Raw genomic sequence first — 22,384 nt, forward strand, 5'->3', positions numbered from 1 at the left:
AAATACAACAAAAAAACTGTAAAACACAGAAGTTAAATTACGTTTGAACGTTTATTAGAATTTTTTGTTTTCCTAGCAAAATTGAAATAATTTAAATATTCGAAATAAGTGCTTTTAATTTTTTATGCTCTCAAACCACTTCATTTGCGAGATGAAAACTGCTCGTTTTTTCAACAAATTATGTAGTTATGTGGGAATAAGTTTAAAATACTTCTTAAAAAAAATCTTTTAAAATAAAAGTTTACGCTAAATTATATAAATCAAAAAGTAAATTTAATAACATCGGTTTAATATTAAGTGTACATAATATCTAATTTGTAAGATATCAAAGAACTTTTCGTTGTATTTGTAGTAACTACAAAAAATAATGCAATTATATTTGATTTGCATGTCGTTTAGTTGTAGAGCTGTTTTATATAAAAAAATAAACTTATAATTTCTCTTTACACTAAATATAATTTAAAATTAGCTATAAACTAGTTGTAAGTTCAGTTATATTTTTATTTAAAACTACATACAGTTAAAAAAATAGTTTTTGCCAACTATTTTGGCATTTATGTTACGCGTTGTTGTATTTGTAAATTGTAGTGATTTATGTACATGTAGTTTGGCAAAAAAACAAAAGCAATTCAAAAAAATTCAAAAAAATTCAAAAAAAAAATCCAAAAAAAATTGAATTAAAAACATAAAACGTACTAACGTTTGACGAGAAGAGCAAAATACTAGCATTAATTGTTGAGCGTTCATAACGCCATACCAGTTTTGACGTGCATGCATATGAATGTATTGTAATGCATATACAACATAAATACATACAAACATATATTCAAATTTGAATTGCAACCATCCGTAATTTCTTTGCGTTTAAAAAATAGTCACTGAGATGTAAATTTTACTGAAAAATGGAAAAGAAAGTACAGTGGAAAAGTTAATGAGAAACAATGTTTAACGCGAATTCCAATTCTAAAACTTAAAACAAATTAATTTTTAAAAACTCGATTAGAAAAAAGATTAAATAAAAACATTAATTTGTAAATTTTCAACGCCAACCAAGTTGCGGCATGCAAAAATATCGTAGTTTGTAGTGGAAATAAGCAGTAGTTATTTAAATACAAATTGCAACAACAACTAAACAATCCTAACTAATATATAATACACACTAGACTTACAATGCGCATTATAATTAAATACATAAATGTATATCATAAATCCAACAATATTGAAAAAAAAAACACTTTGTAAACTTACCATGTAAGAATATAAAATATTTCAACGTGAATAATAAAATATTGGAAAACATTTGAAATAATTTAGTGGATATGTGAAAAAACACGACTTTGGCAAATTTGTATTCATTTGATAAATCAGTGGTGAAACAGGTGTGGATTAAGTAGGGCAAAGGCAGCGAATAAGCCCTGTTGGATGTGTAGCAACAATCTTAAATTATAGAAGATTGCATGGTTTGCAAAATAGTTAGAACTCTATGGTAATTTTAAAAAGCAATTTTTATATAGAAATGGATCATAGGAGATGAAATCACAAAGCAATTGCAAGTATGAACTGCTGGATTTGATTGATTTTTTTGGGAAATGATCACAACCCGTTATTGTGTGGTTGTTGCTGCCAGAGCATAAAACCCTACGGTCCCCACACGTTTTGGGGAATGCTACTGGGGGGAAAGCCATTACTTTGCCGGTTATAAATCCAATTCACTCCGACAACGTAGTTGTGGCAATCGTGTCTTTCTCCTTACAGGATTTACCATACAATCGAAGCTATGTACTGTAAATTGAAACTGCAAAATAAACAAGGGGTTAGCATTAGCAAGTGGTTTTCAGTAAAATTTTTGTCTTCCTTAAATTATTCTGCAGATTTCGTGTAGTAATAACAAAAGATCAACAGCTGGAGCGCGTTATTTTTGTTGCGTGGCAATTTACTGTAATACACGTTAATTAGTGCAAGAATAAATAAGCTAATTGAGGTTTTATACTTTCACTTTAACTTGGGGGGAAAAAGTCGCCTACAATTAGCTGTTCATTAACCGCCATTTTGCGGTAAGTTGCTCGTGTTAAAACCCCTGCATGATTCTTAGGTTAGTTATTGCGCTAAAGCAATTGTTGCTTCTACAGTTTTTCACAGTTATACCTTTTTACATTTCCGTATTTCAAATTATTATTTTTAAATAGCGGATATAATTGCTTTCAAAAATACTTAAGTCATTTCCTATTCAAGACTGATACTACTGGCAGGAGCAGTGATGCCAGAAATATTCATTGGTATAGTGAATACGTTATATTAAAGCCAACGTATAACGGACCACACACGATCCAAGCTTTATATATGAAGTAGTATTTCAGTTTGGAAATTTTGGGAAAATAAAAACTTTAATAAACTATGGTATATCTCACTTGCTTTAACATTTTTAGCCCAAGCCGCATATTTTCCACCGCAATAAATTCGATTGCTTGTAATTTGAATTTCTGCTCAAATTTGTGCAATGAAAATTGTGTTTCTTCACGATGGCGCAAGGTAAAGATTATGTAGCCACATTGATTTTGAAATTTCGCTTTAAAATTTTCAAGCAGTTTTAGATAAGAACTCATGCCAAGTATCCATTAAAAAAATTTAAACCCATCAAATTTAAGGAATACGAATATTAGGCTATAAAAAAATGTAATGGTAAAAAGAAATTGTGGGAAGTCCAAGTAAAATACAGAAAATCAAAGTTTTTATTTAAAAATATTTAAAAATGCAAATAAAACAGAGTTTTTATTAAAATAAATAATAAAAATATATAAACTACAAATTATGCGTATTGCCAACAAATAATCATATGTGTGTTTAATGTTCAAATGCAGAAAGTCATAAAATTTATGAGAAGGGAAAGTAATGACGTGAAAAATAAATACAAGTATTTAGAAAAATTCAGTGAAAATATGTTTTTATTAATATGGGTAAGTACATATGCTGTAGAAATGGAAAATCCATTTGGAAATTATTCATCCTTCCGAAAGAAGTTCATTTTTGCAGGGTGGTATAAGCAGAACAGCTGATTACCTATTTTCCTGGGAGTAGGTGATTCGGAAGTCAAAGCGAAATTTTTTTTTATTGTTTGTTTGTTTCATATACATTTTGTTTTTGTACCACTGTTAACACTTTGTGTGAATTCGCCTTTCCTCTAAAACCTCCGTATCTAAGGCGAAAACGGACAAGGTGACTTCGGCAGATTTGTTTCCTCTTGCGATTAGGTGGCTTCAATGTGAAAATATTCTGCTTATTTGTGGTTGCCTTGTTTGTTTGCTTACATTTCGACTAAAATGTTTACATTTAAAAGACAAAATTGCAAAAACATAACACATAAAGGTATTGTTATTGCCATACCGAAATCGCCTTGTCCGTATAGGTTTTCTTTAATAATGCTGCCGAACATACCTAAATGTCTTCGAAGTCTGAGAGAGTTCTGATTTTAACGTTTTAAATATTTCTCCAAAAAGTGCTGCCATGTTTTGCTTCGAAATAAATATTTAGCACCTTTCCCCATGCAAACGACTTTACTGTTTTTGATCGTAGACAATGACGTTATAAAACTTCTGTTTTGGTAGCACGGAAATGAGAACTTAGACTTAATCATTAAAATAATTGTATGTGGATTCATTCTATATAATTTTACAGTTTGGAAGTTGACAGTATTCAAGATGAAACAGTAATAGAAGATGTAGAACCGGTAAATAATAAACATTTTCTAGAAAACGTTGCATTTGGGTGCTAGCTTTTATCCGGATTCCGATCATTACCCATTTCTTGGAATACGGATAATATTCACAACAAGTTTTCATGACTTCTAAATTCATAAAATGAAAAATGATTCAAAATGTCGTGGATCAAACCCAATTAGTGTAAAGTGGCAGCACTGTTGGCAGTCGCTTAAGCTGTGATTGGGATGCGTTCGGAATGTTTTCACTGGAATTTTATTTCTTCATTCATTGCGACGGAAAGAGCTACAAAACAGAGGGACAAGAATAATGTAGCTTCGTAGCAGAAAATGGCAAACAATTTAAGTTTTGGTAAATAATATAAGTTGATTGAACAGATCCAATATCTGCAGAGGGTTATATATATAAAATAAAAGTATTTGTTCGGAGTAAAGTACGAATAGAACTATATAACTGGAGGCACCTCGGTTGCGTGGGCGCTCCACTATGTAATGGCTGCTTGGAATATATTTTCGGCAGTAAAGCATTTAAAAATTGTGCAATGCTATGCGAAAGGTGTAAAGTTTATTTGAAATGAATTGTTTATTGTGTAATATCAGTTTTGGGATTATTTGAGAGTAAAACACGGTAGCGTCTGCTGTACTTTAGATTGGCCGTGTTTGGTGTTATTTTTGTTACTGTGTATGTGTAATTGCTTAAAATTGGAGTATAGGTGAATCATCAGTGGTAAGGGAACGGGAGTGTTGTGATGCCATTGCTGCTGTTAGTTGCTGTGAGTTTGTTGTTGTCATTTGAGCCGAAGTTGGCGCATTGACTGGCGCCACTTAACCGTTTCAGGGTCAGGGTTATAGCATGTGCAATAAAAATAAACTGTCGGCCTGCTTTAGTGCATATGTACCGAGCGCACTAAACACGTTACATTTAGTTGTTTTTGGCAGGTGTCCCATTAATGATTTTCTAGCACAAACTCCACTTAACTTTCCTCCCTTTATTTGGCCCATTTCCAGATACCGCAAACATTCCTAGGGCAACCGGTTCGCCGCCTACAACATCAACCACCACCACCACCTCCAACCATCGAGTGAATGTACAACAACAAAGAGAAGCACCCGCAACCGGAACTCACACTCCCAGCTGTAGCACATCTTGTGCCGGTTGCCTAAATACATTGCATCTTAGTCACGAAGAATTCGTCATTGCATTGGGCCAAGAGTGGCACAGCGATTGTTTTCGTTGCTCGGTTTGTGATGCACATTTACACAACTGGTATTTTGAAAAGGACGGACTACTCTTCTGCCGTGACGATTATTATCAACGCTTTGGCGAATGCTGCCAACAATGTAGTGCCATCATAACTGGTCCGGTAATGGTAGCTGGCGATCATAAATTTCATCCGGAATGCTTTTGTTGTAGCTCATGTGCTGTGTTCATTGGTGAAGGTGAAGCATACGCGTTGGTCGAGCGTTCAAAGCTCTATTGTGGAAATTGTTATAAGCAACAAGAAACACGCGCGGTAACTGCAGCTGACCCCCTCTGTGCTGGCGTTGGTGTTGGTGGTGCGGGCAGCAACAGCACCAGTAATGCATTGGGCGGCAAGGCTAAACCCATACATTCCATACGCCTAGTGGAGATACCGAAGGATGCGACACCGGGTCTGCGCTTGTCAGTCGATAATGTGAGCGTACAACGACATTATTTGGGCAGTGGCAGTGGTAGTGGTAGTACTGGTGGATTTCGTACACACTCGCCCACACATGCCAAGCGCTTAGACGGTCCACTCGAAATTTGTCCGGCCGTGCGCATATCAGAGTGAGTACTGCTGGAAATTTTAGATTAGAATACTAACTAGATGCTGTTTACTATTTTCAGCAACGCTTAAATTTTTTTATGTGTCTAATTATTTGTGTGCGCGGTGACTGTAAACATTTAAAAATTTGCTCCGTTAAAAACATTTTTAGCACCGGAGAATACACAAAATACTTAAAAGTGGTGGATAATAATAATGAAAATTTTGTCAACTCGTTTGCTTGCTCTTTAAAGCATTGCCGCACGTTAACTCGAAATGGCCATAAACAATCATTGCAAGAAATTTTGCTATGGCTCTCACGTTGATTCACTTACCTGTTGACTCTTGAATTATTTGTAAAAATGTATTCAATACTCATCACTCGCGTCCAACAGTGTCAACACATTTAATACGAGCGACAATGATTCGCTTATTTATTTACTTATTTACATTGAAAATAATTCGCATACCTGCACGCTTATCAGCGTTTTGTTTTTTGCCATTGTCTCGCCGCCTTTACCTACGTCGCTCACCACAATTGGTTTTGTTACTGGCTGCTGGCTTGCAGCACTTCGTTTTAATATTGAATGCGAGTGCGTTCGCTTATGTAGTCGAGTTATCAGCTTACCACACTTTCGGTAAGGGGCGCCAATCAGTAACTTACGTTGGATTTAATTTTAGTTTGTATGCCGCAATTGCAAAAAATAATTTATTAGTCATACAATGCTGCAGTAGTGTGCGTTTCTGCTTTGATAAGCTTAATGGGGTAAACCTCCAAGCGGGCAGACAGGCATACAGGCATACAGGCAGCAAACAATTGTATGCATAACCGGTCATCGCGTTGCGTTAGTGGTCAGCTGTGCACAAATAATTAGTTCATTTTTTTAGTTCTTGCGAATAGTACGCAGCTGCGACCAACTTCAGGAAATAAGTAAGGCCTTGGTTGGAAACCTTTTTTTTGTTTTTTTTTGGAAGACACTGTTTATGTTAGAATGTGTTCATTGATAACAGTGCGCGTAGTGAGGGAGTGTGATTGAAGTTAATGAAAGGCGTCGCTTATCACTAACATTAATGCTTAGTTTCAAAAGGAAAATAAAGCAATTAGCGGATTTTTTGTTTTAAAGAGTACAAAATGTACAAAATAATTTGGTGCTATCGTCGCTTTGAATTAAAATACCTAAACATTTTTACAAAACAACACGGAAACAAAGACGAATTTGACCCAATCGCTTAAAGCAATTCATAATTTTCTTCGCACAAGTTGCAAAGGCTAGCCGAAGGCCTCCGACACCAGTGCTGCGAGTCATATTGTTTTTGTAGGATATTTAATTTTTGCACAAATTATTAAAAGAGAAAAATTAATATAACACACGAAAAAAAATGTAAAAAAGAAAAAAAATTAAAAAAAATTAAAAAAAATGGAAAAAAATATGAAAAAGTTAAGTGAAATAAAAAAATAAAATAAATAAAAAAAATTTAAAAACAGTATTTGAAAAAAGCGCTCTAAGAAAAATGTGATGTTTTTTTGCTGCGAAGTATACCTCAAAATATGCTCATACCCTTCACCGCCTTCAACACGCACTGTAATCAATTGCGCAAAATTTTCAAACTAATTTAATACTTATGAAAACTACAATAAAAGCCATTTACTAATTCATCAATTTACATATATTTCTCTCCCTCACACTCAATGCGCTCTCCCCACTACACACTGTCGCTTGTAATAACGTGCTTTGCCATGAACTTGTTGCTTTCCTTAACGCAAATAACTTCTGCTGCATCATCATCCCTTTACAAATTAACCGTCCAATTAAATGCCTACCAAATAACTGTAAACGCAAACATCCATTTATATAACAACCATCGATACGCCAACAAATGCAGATTCATTTGTAGAATATATGGTCGCGTTGGGAAATATGTTTTCTCCTTTATAACATCGGTTATTGACCAGTGTTGTGGTAGCGATTATAGGTAAATTAAAATGCCTTTTACTATTTCAAAGTTCATTGATTTTAAATACTAATATTAAATGCTATTTTTAGGTACCTATGCAGTGACATTTGGATTTCGTTGGGTGTTATAGCAATTTTGAATTATTTAAGGCATTTAATACTGCGCTTCAACTATGGCGTGAAAACTTTGCAGAAGTGGCTTCATATTCCTTTTAGTTTCTTTTGATGTTGTTGTTTTTTGTTTTAAGTGACTGATTTAGCGTTTAGAATACGTTCCGTAGATGATTGGCCTTAGAATACGTTCCGAGATTCTGTTATTTTTGTGAATTTCCAATTGAACTCAAAATGTGTTATCATGTCTCGTCGCTCTTCCTTGAAGTTGCGGTAGAGTTCTTCTTATCACTTCTATAAGTAATATAACAAGACTGAATGTTTTTTTTTAATTATTTGGACATACTTTTGTTCAATTTCCATGAAATTCAATTTCCCCTGTAGAACCGCTCTTTAGTTCGCTTTAAGGGGAAGAACCCAGTAAGTGAGACTACAGCAAAACTTAGCAGAATTCTTTAATCTCAGTTTATTTAAGTTACATATCACCTTCTTAAATTTATTTCAAGTCTATTATTTAATTCAATTTAGTCATTACTGCAACATAAACTAAAATTATCAGCACTTTTTAAGCGTGTTAAGATGTTTGGTATCCCCGCAAAACTTATACGGCTGTGTAAAATGACGTAGAGCGCTACGGTAAGCTCCGTCGGGATCAGAAAGGACCTCTTCGAGTCATTCAGCACCAAGCGAGGTTTCAGAAAAAACGATTCCTGCTACAACAGCAGCAACAAAACGATTCCCTTTTGTGTGATTTCTTTAATCTCATGCTGGAAAAATTATTCGTGCTGCTGCCTTGAACTGCTTTGGCGTTATCTACTACAAAAGTGTCGTGCTATTGGCGTTTGCTGACGATATTGATGTTGTCGGTTTCAACAATCGCGTCGGAAGCAGAACAAGTGGGTCTTGCGGTGAATGAGAGTAAAACAAACTACCGGCTGTCAACCTACAAAGAGTCCTCGCGTCTATGACAAGATGTCACTGTTGGCAACCGTGAATTTGAAGTGGTCCAGGATTTTGCTTATCTAGGTACCAGTGTTAACAGATAGAACGACGCACACTGGGGATTTTTGTACTGAGATGCGGAAAAAAGTATACATACCAAAAAATATTTACATTTTTACTACTAACGAAGTTGTATATATTTGTGTATGAAAAGAACATGTTTAAAAACATTATTTTTTAAAACTATTTAAAAAAAATTTTTTTTTTTAAATTTTAAAAAATAATGTTTTTTAAAATTCATAAATTTTATTTTTAAAAATATATGGAAAGAACATGATTTAAAACAATGTTTAAAAACTGTTCTAAAAAAAATGTTGAAAATCAATGTTTTTTCCATATAGAAATATATACTACTGCGTTATTTGTAAAAATATGAAAATTTTTATATGGGCTGCCGACAAGTGAATAAATAATGAACAAATATTTATTTTTAATGATGTCATACATACACAAATTATACACATTACATATTCATATAAAACATATTTTTTTTGCAAATTTTATTCTTGTAAAAGCGCAATTACTTCCTTGCTTAAATCACTGTGCTTTTTCTTATTGAAAGAAGGTGTCAAATGTGATATCAACGGGTCTGATGTCACCATCATTCGGTGCATGATGTCTTGATTCGTGGCAATTCTGCTGCATTTTCTGGAGTGTCTGAGTCTATACTTTTTGTAGTCTTTGTTTCGACATTCCTGAGCCTCTTCAGACAATATACCCACAGGGAAAATACAATTTTCCATTATATCCTTACCGTGTATGAGAATTTTATGGAGAGTAGTTGGCATATTGTACCATTCATACAAAGTAACAAACTTTTTTGCTGTCTCCATACAAAAATCTCCAAATTTTGTTGGGTTCACTGGCTCACGTATGGTTATGGCTTCAAGAATAACAGCAAATCTTTTAATTAAATCTTCGTCCAAACCTGTTATTTCAGAAACTAAGGTTGGATTGGCAAAGAATCTTCGTGACGTGTTTCCGGAATTTGTTGTGCCGGATCCTTGCTTGACAGTATCAACCTGTATCCCAATTTTATCTTTTAGCTCTCGTTTTATCAATTGTTTTCTGGCTTTTTTTATTGGGCGAGTATGTGAGTCGACTCGTCCTCGTTTAAATTCCATATTATAGGCTACATGCAGAAGACACTCCATCAGCTTGATACGAGCATGGAGAGGTGACATGCCGAATTTCAGTGCTTCTTCATTTACGGGCCTGGATTGAACTTCTTCAATTTTATTCATTTTTGAGGTTGTTGCTCCACAAATAAAACAAGAAGATGCTGCTAATGTTTCTGTCACAAACTGCGCTGTTTTACCGTCGATCATCGAAAAATATAATTGATGTTTTACTTTAAATTCACAATTATTTACTGTGATTTCGGTTTCTCTGAAAAAAAAATTATTGCCGCAGATTTTTTTTTTTGGCGCCTGGTGGCACCTGCAATTGATTAAAACTGAAAGAGACGCTATTAAGGAACACGTTGATACTAGTTTCTGACCGTAGGTAAATGTAGCTCAACTTGCAGATCCAAGAATATGAAGGAATATGATTTTTTTTTTTTGTTTTTGTAAAATTAATTATAAATAGATAATCAAATGCTTCACAGCCTTTGTTCTTCCGGCTAAAATATATAAAAATATCGTACCCTAAATGAAAAATAAAAAATTCGAAGTCGGCTCAAGCAAAAGGAAAAAAAAAACCACCTTGGGCTTTGAAGTTTTTTCTTAGTCAGTTCAATACTATAAAACAATTATACTTTTCACATATCTATAAAAAAAAAACTGTAAGTCGGAATTTAGTAATTCTTTTTGATTTTATTGTTGGTTCTATTCTGGAATTTAGAAATACCATTAAACATTGCGTAGGTGGTATGTTGGAAATTTGACTTTTTTCCGCAAAATCCCCAGTGTGCGACGTCAGCATAGAGATTAAACGAAGGTAACTCTTGCCAACAGCTGTTACTCCACGCTCAGTAAGCAATTGAGAAGTAGATCCCTCGAAAACGAAAACGGCGCAGAAGCTTGGACGATCACGACAACTGATGAGAGAGCACTGGGAGCGTTCGAGAAAAAAATTTCACCCAAAAATCTTTGGTACTCTTCGCGTAGGCGTCAATAAGTTCCGTATCCGATGGAACAACGAGCTGTATGAGCTAAACCGAGACGTGGACATAGTGAAGTGTATTAAAATACGGCGGCTGCGCTGGTTTGGCCATGTGTCGAGGATGAATGAAATTGCTCCGGCAGGGCAGTCCTCCGAGAGGGAACCGACTGGCGGACGACAAGGAAGAGGAAGACGTAATCAACTTTGGGCCGACCAAGTGAGGCATACTTTGGCAGCACTTGGTGTCACCAACTTGCGCCAGCAAGCAGCCAACCGAGCTAGATGGCGCAATGTTTTAGATGCGTCCAAAACCGACATATGTTGCAGTGCCTTTTAAGTAAATAAGTAAAGATGTTAAATGTCCTAACGGTAAATAACATAATCGAGCTCCTCTACATCCCAAACAATAGAAGACTTTCATAGGTCCATATAAGCACAAGGCTACAACAATTAAGTGCAAAGGCTTGCGAGTCGTATTCTTGTTACAATGCGCTCAGAAGGCCACAAGCAATTACAGCAGTAAAAACGGGAAATTAATCACAAAAATTTTAGTTCTCTAGATCAGTATGTTGTTGTTGTTGTAGCAGCATAAACATTCTCCATACATATACGGGGAATGCTGTTGAAGTGACAGTCCTTGGCCGGATATAAATCCGGGTCGTTCTGGTTACGAAGGACCGACTGTCGTGGGAACGTCTAGATCAGAATCTTATCTGCCGGTATTGTTGTTATTGCCATAAATGTTAAGGTATGCTATTGAAGTGATAGCCCTGGCCCAGGTATTAATTCTAGTCGTTATATATATATATATATATATAATTGGCGCGTACACCCTTTTTTTGGGTGTTTGGCCGATCTGCTCCTCCTATTTGTGGTGTGCGTCTTAATGGTGTTCCACAAATGAAGGGACCTACAGTTTCAAGCCGACTCCGAACGGCAGATATTTTTATGAGGAACTTTTTCATGGCAGAAATACACTCGGAGGTTTGCCATGGCCTGCCGAGGGGCAACCGCTAATAGAAAAATGTTTTTATTAATTTTGGTTTCACCGAGATTCGAACCAACGTTCTCTCTGTGAATTCCGAATGGTAATCACGTACCAACCCATTCGGCTACGGCGGCCGCCGTCGTTATGGTAGTGGAAAATCGACTGTCGCGAGAACGCGCGCTCCGGCAGAAATGCTTGCCAATCCAAATTTGAGTACAACTGCCAAAAACGATAGTGTAAGAGGGTTACCATTGATCACGCCACACAAAGTGCTGAGTGGTATAGGTATCCATGCAAACTACCACAAGACGGGCGCCTCTAAATTGGCTTATTAATTTATTTTTAGGTAACACACAATTTGAATGTTTTCAATAATAAAAAATAAAAAGTTTTTAATGCTTTCTCTGCTTTTCGAAATCCATTTTTCACGTTAGGTATTAATAATAAAAAAGAAATAATTAAAATTATAAAAAATAAAAATTTGTTCTTTTTACCTCTTTTTCTTCTCAACTCTTATGCTTCGCCAGAATTGACGTAAACTTAGCCAACCTACACATTGGCGATCGTATATTGGAAGTAAACGGCACACCAGTCAACGACTCCTCTATCGAACACATCGACAAATTGATACGCAGTACAGAGAAAATTCTCCAGCTAACGGTCGAGCACGATCCTGTGCAGGTGTGTCGCAGCTGCAGCCAAGCCGACATACTCCATCGGCCTACATCGTACGGTGATTTACCTCCATTGGCCACATCCGCATCAAGCATTGAAGTTTACGGTCGTCGCAGCGTAACAGAGTCGCTCACTGGCAGCACAAGCACCAGCACAATCGCGCCGCAGAGCAACAGCAGCGATTGCGGCAGTGGCGGCAGCTCACCCACACGCCTCACCAAGCAGGATAAAGAGCGTATATATAAGCGGAAGGATGAGGGCTATATAAGCGGCACAAAGACACGCCAGTTGCGGAAATGCAAGAATATGAATATGATTGGTAGTGATCAATCACCATTGACGCATACTGGTTCCACACATTCCATAGGCCCCACCGCCACTAGCGTAGTTAGTACTGGAGGCTGCGTTACTGCGATTGGTAGCGGTGCCGCAATTTCGACTGACTCTACACAACTGGGTATGCGTTTGCGTGAAAAGGAACGCTGTTCGAGCATGTCCAAACTTTTAGATGAACAACATGCGCCCGCTGAACAAATCTATGATTTGTCACGCACCAAATCTTTTCGCGTAGAACCCAAACCTCAACGTATCTTTCGCGCATCCGACCTTGTCTTGGGCGAACTACTCGGAAAGGGATTCTTTGGTCAAGTGTACAAGGTGACACATCGCCTCACAAAAGAGGTGATGGTGCTCAAGGAACTGTACCGCGTCGACGAAGAAGCGCAGCGTAATTTCCTCAAAGAAGTTGCGGTGTTGCGTTCGTTGCATCACAAAAATGTGCTGCGCTTTATTGGCGTGCTCTATAAGGATAAAAAGTTGCATTTGGTCACTGAGTACATAGCAGGCGGTTCGCTCAAGGAGCTCATACACGACTCGGGGTTGCCGTTGACGTGGCCGCAACGCGTCTCATTCGCCAAGGATATTGCCTGTGGCATGAGCTATTTGCACCGCATGAATATTATACATCGCGACCTGAATTCGTTAAATTGTCTTGTGCGCGAGGACAAGTCGGTGATAGTGGCTGACTTTGGGTTGGCGCGTATCATCACAGCGCCTTACTATAGCGCGGGTAGCGGCGCAGTTGTGGGGTCTGGTGGAACGCTGACTAGCAATAGCAGCAGTGAGCGCTGGTCGGGCGGCGCTTGCCTGAGTCCAAACGGCACACTGGGGCGCAGCAAGAGTCGACAGCGGAGGCAGCGCTACACGGTTGTGGGCAATCCATACTGGATGGCGCCGGAAATGATGAAAGGACTGAAGTACGACGAGAAGGTGGATGTGTTCTCGTTTGGCATTGTGCTGTGCGAGGTGAGCAAACGTGAATTCACAAAAAAAAAAATATATAAAAATCGTATTTCTATTTTGTAATGTTAACAGATAATTGGACGCGTTCAAGCCGATCCAGATTTCCTGCCGCGCACCTCCGATTTCGGCTTGAATCAGAAAGTGTTCCGCGAGAAATTTTGCCAACAGTGCCCAGATGCATTTTTTAAAATCGCCTTTCTTTGCTGTGATCTCAATCCCGATAAAAGGTGAGTGTCACTACTCAGTAAAAAAAAAAAAAAAACGATTAGAATTTTCCTTAATCGCTCTAGACCGTCCTTCGAAATACTCGAAATTTGGTTGGAAAGTCTGACGGCCTCCATTGCCGTTAATCAGCTGCTGCCCGCCGAGCTGCTGTACGATATCGAAAACTACCAGGGTACCATAAGCGTCAGCAGCACGCCAGATGCCATGCTCACACCCAAGTCAAATCGTAGCCGCGATGATCTGGACGATTTGGGAAAGCAACGTAAACAAACGCCACCTAAAGCTGAGACACCCGTTGTTGCTGTGACACAACCGACTATAAGCGACCAAAGCCTGAAGGAGGAAACCGATTTCAATGACTCCTCAAAAATGGAAGGCAAGGAGAATGCGGTTATATTACGCAGTGAGATGCCGAAATCGCCGCACTTGGGTAAAGATTTCTCTCCTACTGGTGAGCGCATAAGAGATAGCATGCGCGCGCGCCGCCGTCAGCGGCTCATGCATGCCGCACAGCAACGCGGTTTGACGCCGGAAAACAAGTGTACCGATCGCGTATTGGAAGCGGTAAAACAAACATTACAAAACGGCGCGCGTGGCGTAGCGCCACTAAACAGCTGCAATGGTGGTGCAAAGAAAAGTAGGCCATATGGGGAGAAAGGGTTTCTATTGGACATCAATCGCGATGGTGATTTGCGTCTGAATAATGTCAAAGACTTGAACTATTGCTCAGATTTTGACTCCAGCTGCGACACGAGCCTCAACTATCACGAGATAAATGCGCCTAATGATATGAAGACAATGGAGAGTGAAATGCCTGTTGCGCATTCAATAAATCGGCCAGCGGTTTTAAGCGAAGAAGATTCCGAGGAAGTACAAAGCGGCGGTGACGAGTTGGTCAAAGAAGTGCTAAAACAAGCAGCGCTTTTGACGTTAGACACTGAAATGCAGTTGAGTGACGAGCTACCGACTCGCGCGCAATTACCTGCTGCGGATGCACCCTCATCCAGTACCGCCAGCTCACCAGTCGCCAGTGAAGTGGTCGATGCCGCGACTCTGAGCACTATGCAGCAAATTCAGAAAAAGATCGCCGCGAAATCATACAAAACTGCGCTCGATGATATACGTACTAAATTGAATTTGTGTCGCAATAAATTCGAAACTCTTGATGCGGCAAATCGGCGCAATTTTAGTAATTCGCAAAACTCAATGAAAACCTTCTTTAAATCGCGTGCCTCACGCTCTAACGTTACGAGCCCCACAGACCCTACAAGCGTAAGCGAAAATGTATACAAAACGCCACCGGAGGCATTGAAAATGTTCCAGCGCCTGGAAGCGGCCAGTGCTGCTTCTACGCCGGTCGGCACACCGTCCAGCGAGCATGAGCGCCTGCCCGGGCAGAGTGTTGGCGTCCTCAGCAGCAGTGCCAGCACCTATCGCATCAATCAAACGCCGATTTTCGGCCGCAAGCAACCGTCTAAGCCAGTCGAACTGTATACGCCGCACTCTGAATCGTTGGAAAATCTACACAGTAGCCTGCCGCCCATGACAGCGTCAACACCAGTGACCGCGCGCAAAGATAAAATCAGTGCAGGCGGCAGCGGTAAGCGCGCGAAGTCCCCCAAACGTCCAGTTAGCACATTCCGTAGTTACCTCAATGAAGCGCAAACGGAGGAAGAGGCGAATGTGGCCGCGCGGCAAGCCACATCGATGGTGGTGCCAACTGCCACAACGGCGTCGGCGGTGGAAACAACGCCGAAAAAGAATCGCCGCCTCAATAGCGGCAAAGAGAGTACAAATGAACAACGTTGGGAGCTGGAGAAGCCCGAGAAGACGACGCCTACAACTAAAAGTCCTGCTGCTCGTATTTTTGGTTTGCGCAGCTCAGCGAAGTCGTCAACTGCGTCATCGGTGGCGACGACGGCGGCACGTGAAACGACGCAACGGCGCACACTTTCACCCACAAAGGCCAGCGATGCGCGTCGACTGGCGAGCAGACAAGAAGTGCAAAACACAGGTGAGTGAGACGCTATTGGAAAATCGTTGAACTTTCTAGTCGAATACTAGAATTATTGTATATTAATTTTCTCTGGCTGCGTTCGAAAACCTTTGAACTGAGCTCTTGGTCATCCCTACATACGTGTGTTATGTCAGTCATAGTGACGAAAATGTCTTTGAAAACTGCTAAGATTTCGCTGATGCGTTAAGCACAAATATGCCATATAAAGTTATAGTTCTGAAAAAATTCTTTGTGAAAAATGCTTATACAAGGTGGCGCAAAATTAATCACTCTATCGAAAGATTTACAATTTTCGCAAATGACGCCGTTCAGCTGCAGTATACAAACAGACAGGCTATAGAGCGCGTTAAGGTCAAAATAAAGATATCTGTCACTCAAAACCGGGGATTTTGGTGAATTTTTTAGTTAAAAAATTTTTTTTTTCTAGTTTAATTTTTTTTTATTTTACATTTTTTTAGTTATTTTATTTTTTTTATATTTTTTAGTTTCGTTTTTTAGTTTTGTTTTTAGTCAGGTCAAAGTAAAGATTTGCATCACTCGAAACGGTTTTTTTTTAGTACAAAAGTTATGTAAAAAAATTAATGATTCATTTTGCACTACCTTGTATATTGCGTTATTCAAATGAAATTTTATATTTTGAGTACCAAAGTGTTTTTCCAATTTTGTTAAGAAATTTTAGTGAATTTTTTATTATTTAAAATTTTTTTTTAAGTTTTTTTTAGTTTTTTTAGTTTTGTTTTTAGTCAGGTCAAAATAAAAATTTCCATCACTCAAAACTGTTTTTGTTTTTATTTAGTAAAAAAGTTATAAAAAAATTATTATTAATTTCGTGCCACCTTGTATATTGCGTTATTGAAATGAAATTCGATATTTTGTTTACCAAAGTAGTTTCCTAATTTTATTAAGAAATTATGGCGGTTTTAGTGAATTTTTTTGATTAAAATTTTTTATTTTTTGTCTAAACTAAAACAGATTTTTTTTAGTTTTTTTGGATCGTTTTTTTTTAGTCAGGCCAAAATGATGATTTCCAATCATTCAAAACAATTTTTTTTTTTTAATTTAGTTAAAGTTATAAAAAAAAGTTATGATTAATTTTGTGCCACCTGTATGTACATATAGGCCCCTATTATGAGCAACATTCGATCTTCGACTGTAGTCGAAAGTGCTGATCGAACGAATTTTCATTTGGTATTATGGTGCTCATTCGTTGAAGAATAGGACTATTGTGAATTTCGATCGCTCGACGCATTTACAATAGATAATTTTTTCTCAGCTGATACAGCAAATCAAAATAAAAGAAAACCCGATTGTGTTGAAATTCTTTGCTAACATTATTTTTAAAAGTTAAAAAAAGTAATTTATGTGAAAATGAGTACAACGGAGTTGTGATTCGACGATTCATCGGACGATGAAAGATTAGTGGAACTAGCTAGAAGTAGAAAACAGTTGAGGGACGCCTCCAACCCCCTATAAATGGCTTCCACTGAGTAAGTTCAGAATTTTCAAAATGTGTTGACGTACTTAATATTACAGAAATTTCCTTACAGATTTTTAAAGAAATTTAGATTATCTAAAGAGGCGTTTGTGAACCTACTGTCCACTACAGAAAACCAGTTGCAGCAGTGCACCCGAGCCAAATCGATTCCTAATATTTTAAAGCTAGCCACAGTTCTGCGATTTTGTGCTCAGGGATCGTACCAATTGAGTATTGGTAATGAAGGTATGATAGAACTTGCACAACCCACTGTGTCTGTTGTGCTATCAGAAATAATAGATGTCCTGGAAAATTATATTTGCCAAAGATGGGTAAAATTTAGTAGCACAGAGGCTGATCTGCAACAAAGAAAAGCACATTTTTATAGCAAATACCCAACGATGATGCTGAAGATATTGAAGTGGAGTCAAATAACGGAGAAGCAGAAAACATAAGAAATGAAATTCTTAGAATATTATAAAAAAATCTAAAAAGTATTAAATATTTTTGTTATAAATTTTCTTTATTCAGTTATTCGTTATTCGAAAAAAATATGTATTTCAGTTCTACGTATTTCACTTTCCTCATAGTTTTGGACCAGAAGCTCTGGGCTGGGATTTGACGCGGACAAAACTGTGAACTGGTCACTGGTAGTTGTATCCAGGGCAAATTCCACCCAGGCGGATTTATGCAGACATCAAATTGCAGCAAACCGATTATGCTTTCTTCAGTATTTGAAAGTCCCTGAAGTTTGTTAGGGCCCCCACCTGTTGCTCGGAGCTCAGCTTTGTTTTGCGACATTTTTTTTTTCGCTTTTGACTTCATGTCAGCCCATACCTGCCAAGGGAAAAATGTACTTATATAAACATCACATAAAAAAAACCATTATTAACCTTAATCCATTTTGCTGCCGTTCTAATTGGTGGTCCCAAGCAATTCAGCTCCGTTGTGAATTCTTCCCATTTTTTTGCTGCATGTACTTTGCTGCAAATCCCTTTTGCAAATTGTGGATTCTCTTCCATTAATGCAACTAGTTTTTCTAGTTGCTGTTTGATACTCACGACTTTCGACCTGCATAAAATTAACAAAATTAGTATATATGTATTATTTGGTTACTATAAAACCATAAATAATCGCAAACAACTTACATTTTAACAAGTTTACCCACAATACGCAACACAGTCGAAAGCAAAACTGCATTCGACTCTAAATTCGGTATTCAACGAAAATTTCGACAGGGCTGCACCGCTCATAATACCAAATTGACATTCGATTTTCGATCTTCGACAACCAACGAATATCGAAGATCGAATGCAACTCATAATAGGGGCCTATATTTTTTATTTGGTTACTATAAAACCATAAATAGTCGCAAACAACTTACATTTTAACAAGTTTTCCCACAATACGCTACACAATCGAAAGCAAAATTGCATTCGGTATTCAACGAAAATTTCGACAGCATTGCACCGCTCATAATACCAAATTGACATTCGATTTTCGATCTTCGACAACCAACGAATATCGAAGATCGAATGCAACTCATAATAGGGGCCATATTGTGGGAGCGTGTCATTATTCTGTATTACAAAATTCTGGGTGACAAAATTCTGTAAATTGCAAAAAAATTCTGCTTTCTAAAATTCTGCTTTTTGAAAATTCTGCATGTTTAATGCGAAAAATTCTGCTTTATTCAAGTTTTGTGATTTTCGTCATACAAGAAGTAACAAAATAAACATTTATTCCATAAATATACATATGTATATGTTTAAGCGTTAACAATATTTTAGTTTAGCCAATTACAATATTTTTTGGAATTCTCTTTAAATACGTAGTGTGACTTAATTCATTTCTTTTCTTAATAATTCTTCGCAGCTGTTCTCTTTTTTTTAGAAGAGTTCTACGCAAAAATACTGTGGATTGCGTAGCCGGAGTTGGACTGATAAGGGTTATTTTTTTGAAGCGCGGCCGAAGGCCGCCCACGCGAAAAGGAGTTCTACGCAAAAATATGGTGGATTGCGTAGCCGGAGTCGGACTGATGAGGGTTTTTTTTAAGCGCGGCCAAAGGCCGCCCACGCGAAAAGAAGTTCTACGCAAAAATACTGTGGATTCTATCGAAACTGAAGAAAAAATTATTATTATTATTATTTTTTATTTAATATCTAGTATAATAATAAAAAATAATAATAATAAATTAAATAATTACATTCCCTCTTTAACATTGTTAACATTATATTTTAATACAGAATTTTGTAATACAGAATTTTGAAAGCAGAATTTTAGAAAGCAGAATTTTAAAAAAGCAGAATTTTAAAAAAGCAGAATTTTAAAAAGCAGAATTTTGTTTTTAGAATTTTGTACATACAGAATTTCGACACCAACCCATATATTGTTTATTGAAATGAAATTTTATATTTGGATTAGCAAAGAGGTTTCCTAATTTAGCTAAGAAATTATTCATTCAATTTTTTTGGTTTTTTTATTTTTGTTTTTAGTTTTTTTTTTATTCTTTTATAGTTTTTTATATTATTTTTTGTAGCGTTTTTATATATTTTTATTTTTTTTATATTTTTTTATTTTTTTTATATTTTTTTATTCGTTTTCAAATTTTTTTTATATTTAAAAGAATTTTTTTAAGTTGTTTTTTAGTGTTTTTGTTTTGGATTTTTTTTTTATTTTTTTTAAGCCACTTTTTCTGCTTCTTAAACTAAAAGTGAATATGCATCTTTTCCATAAATATATCCTAATAAATCTTCCAATAAATATTCTATGATATTTATGTCTTCAAACTATTCCAGCACCAGCAACACAACAGCCACGCCTGCGTCAAAGCCATGCCAACAGTAGTAATCAGCACAGTAACTATGCAACAACCACTCCTGCCGCGCATGTCGCCGGCGCCAAAAGCACAACAAGGCTCACCATACTCAGCCCCGAGAAAGTGCATCGCCTCAATGCAAAGCTTACCGATCAAAAGGCGAAGAAAGTCAGCGATATGAAAGCTACAGTCGTGAACAGTACGGCGACGGCGGCGGCGGCAAACACAGCAAACAACAACGCTGAACAGGCGCTACAGCTGGAACGGCGTAAGCGCAAGCAATTATCCACGCGGTATTGAGCTAATATTTTGAAAAAAGAAAAAAAAAAACTACACAAATACACTAACCCTGACGCAAGTCGAGCGAAAGCAAGAAAGCAATGAATAAGATAATAAGAATAAAGCGAATTTTACTATAAGATAACGAAATGAAACGAAGAGCTTGTTGAAGGCACAATAGCCATGGAAGGGGGGAAAAGTGTAGAAAAAATTATTATTTACCTTCTTTGCTTTTTTTTTTTGAGATTATTGCTCACCGATAAACCAACTGAATAATCGAATAATGCCAGAGCGCAAATTGAATGCAATTATTAGAGACTAGTAAAGAAATAAAAATAGGTTAGGTTTAAGAGAAAGCATAAAAAGACGAAATCGCATTAAGATGAGCGCAAGAAAAATTTAAATATTGTATGTTTTTTCAAATGTGTGAGCGCAGGTCATTATTTCGACACGACCGCAATGCGAGCACCAAACGATGAATGTAAAAGTATAAAACTTTATTAAACAATTTAAATTTACTAAACAAAAAAGTAAAAACTGTAAAACTAAAAAATTATTAACAATTAATTGTTAATGGGAAAAGTGCCTAAATACAAAAAATACGTAGGAATATTACGCAAACTGCTTTTTAATTAACCAATGTACTAAGGAAAAATAAAACAAAAAAAAATGCGAGTAATGGCGAAATGAAAGACGACGTGCAGAAAGTACTAAATCAAGTAAACGTTTCTTAACTTTTCGCTTTACAAATTTATACGAAAATGCTAGGAAAACATACAAACAATTATAAAAAAAATATATTCACTACCTCACAAAATACTAAATACTAAATACTTGACGACATGTACTAAAAAAAAACTTTACTAAAAAACAGTTACACTAAAATTGCCACTAAATTTTCGTGCTTTTTATTTGCTTCCAACTGCAAAGCGACTTGCTGCTACGAAGTATGTAATGTATGAGATGTAGACATTTGATTTTCCTTAATGTACCGCCAACCACCTACACTAGAGTGCCATTCTGAGTAAACGAAAAATAGTTCTAAAAACAAAACTTAGCGCAAAAAGTTATTCTAAATACGATTTGGAAGCGCACATACTAAAGTCTATTATTAAAGATAATCAAATAAAGGCATAAAAAATGCCTAAAATTATTGTCATTAATACGAAAACGCATGAAAGTCTTATAAGCAATTACGCGGAGTTGTTAATTTGAGGTTATGTAGCTGAAGTAGCACTAAAAATTGTCAAAAGCCATTTCAACTTGAATTTTCGACTACTTACTCTCACTTTTATGCTGGATATTTATTAAATAACTTTCTAAAAACGCTTTGATTTTTTTTTTATATTTGATTAATATTTCATACCACAGTTTTTTATCACTTTGGTTTTGTCAGAATTTTTTTTATTTAAAACATATAAAGACTTAAAAAACTACTAAATTTTTTTTACATCTCGTATTAATTCTATTTTAGCATTAGCGTATTTTTTTAAGAATAAAGAAAATAAAAACTTAAATTCATATTTTAAGCGCATTAACAGTATTTAAAATAAAAAACTAAAACGTATTACAGACGAATATATATTTTTAACATTTTTTTAAATATTTTTTTTACATTAATTAAAAAAACAAAAATTTTTATTTTTTTTATTATTTTGTTTGTAATAATTTTTTTTAATAATTTTTGTTTAATATTTTTTCAAAATATTTTTTTTTTTAATATTCGTTTTATTAATATTTTTTCTTTCTTTATGCTAACACGTATTAAATTAAATAATTCGTTAATGTTTAATTTAAGCATAAAATAATTTTATTGCCTTCTATGGATGGTTGCATGCAAGCTTCGACCTACAACACCGAACATTCCTGATTTCCATGTAAAGGAACATTCGAAAAAACAAAAAAATAGCATTTCAAAATTTTTTAATTAAAA

General features: G+C 36.3%; 1 protein-coding gene across 3 annotated transcripts; it reads left to right on the forward strand.

The window, feature by feature from the left end:
• The first annotated feature begins 3,972 nt into the window (after nucleotides 1–3,972).
• Nucleotides 3,973–21,994, forward strand: LOC129237295 (LIM domain kinase 1). 3 transcript variants are annotated; one of them, XM_054871954.1, is made up of 7 exons: nucleotides 3,973–4,064; nucleotides 4,721–5,522; nucleotides 7,384–7,473; nucleotides 12,189–13,641; nucleotides 13,711–13,865; nucleotides 13,929–15,877; nucleotides 20,153–21,993. In XM_054871954.1, the coding sequence occupies exons 1-7, from the start codon at nucleotides 4,043–4,045 to the stop codon at nucleotides 20,470–20,472; spliced, it is 4,791 nt and encodes a 1,596-aa protein (XP_054727929.1). In that variant the 5' UTR covers nucleotides 3,973–4,042; the 3' UTR covers nucleotides 20,473–21,993. The 3 variants fall into 3 exon arrangements, with proteins under 3 accessions (XP_054727929.1, XP_054727928.1, XP_054727931.1); XM_054871953.1 differs by lacking the exon at nucleotides 3,973–4,064 and adding an exon at nucleotides 4,073–4,268; XM_054871956.1 differs by lacking the exons at nucleotides 3,973–4,064; nucleotides 7,384–7,473 and adding an exon at nucleotides 4,073–4,268 and having other exon boundaries at nucleotides 20,153–21,994.
• Nucleotides 21,995–22,384: the final 390 nt, after the last annotated feature.

This window comes from Anastrepha obliqua, chromosome 2, assembly GCF_027943255.1.
Source record: "Anastrepha obliqua isolate idAnaObli1 chromosome 2, idAnaObli1_1.0, whole genome shotgun sequence".
Classification (NCBI taxonomy): Eukaryota; Metazoa; Arthropoda; class Insecta; order Diptera; family Tephritidae; genus Anastrepha; species Anastrepha obliqua.

Excerpts from the sequence above, each read along its gene's own strand:
- LOC129237295 (XM_054871953.1), top strand. The coding sequence starts at position 4,205 with ATGGCTGCTTGGAATATATTTTCGGCAGTAAAGCATTTAAAAATTGTG. Across the intron at positions 4,269-4,720 it reads TGTGCAATGCTATGCGAAAG|ATACCGCAAACATTCCTAGG; the intron begins GTGTAAAGTTTA and ends GCCCATTTCCAG. Across the intron at positions 13,866-13,928 it reads GATCTCAATCCCGATAAAAG|ACCGTCCTTCGAAATACTCG; the intron begins GTGAGTGTCACT and ends TAATCGCTCTAG.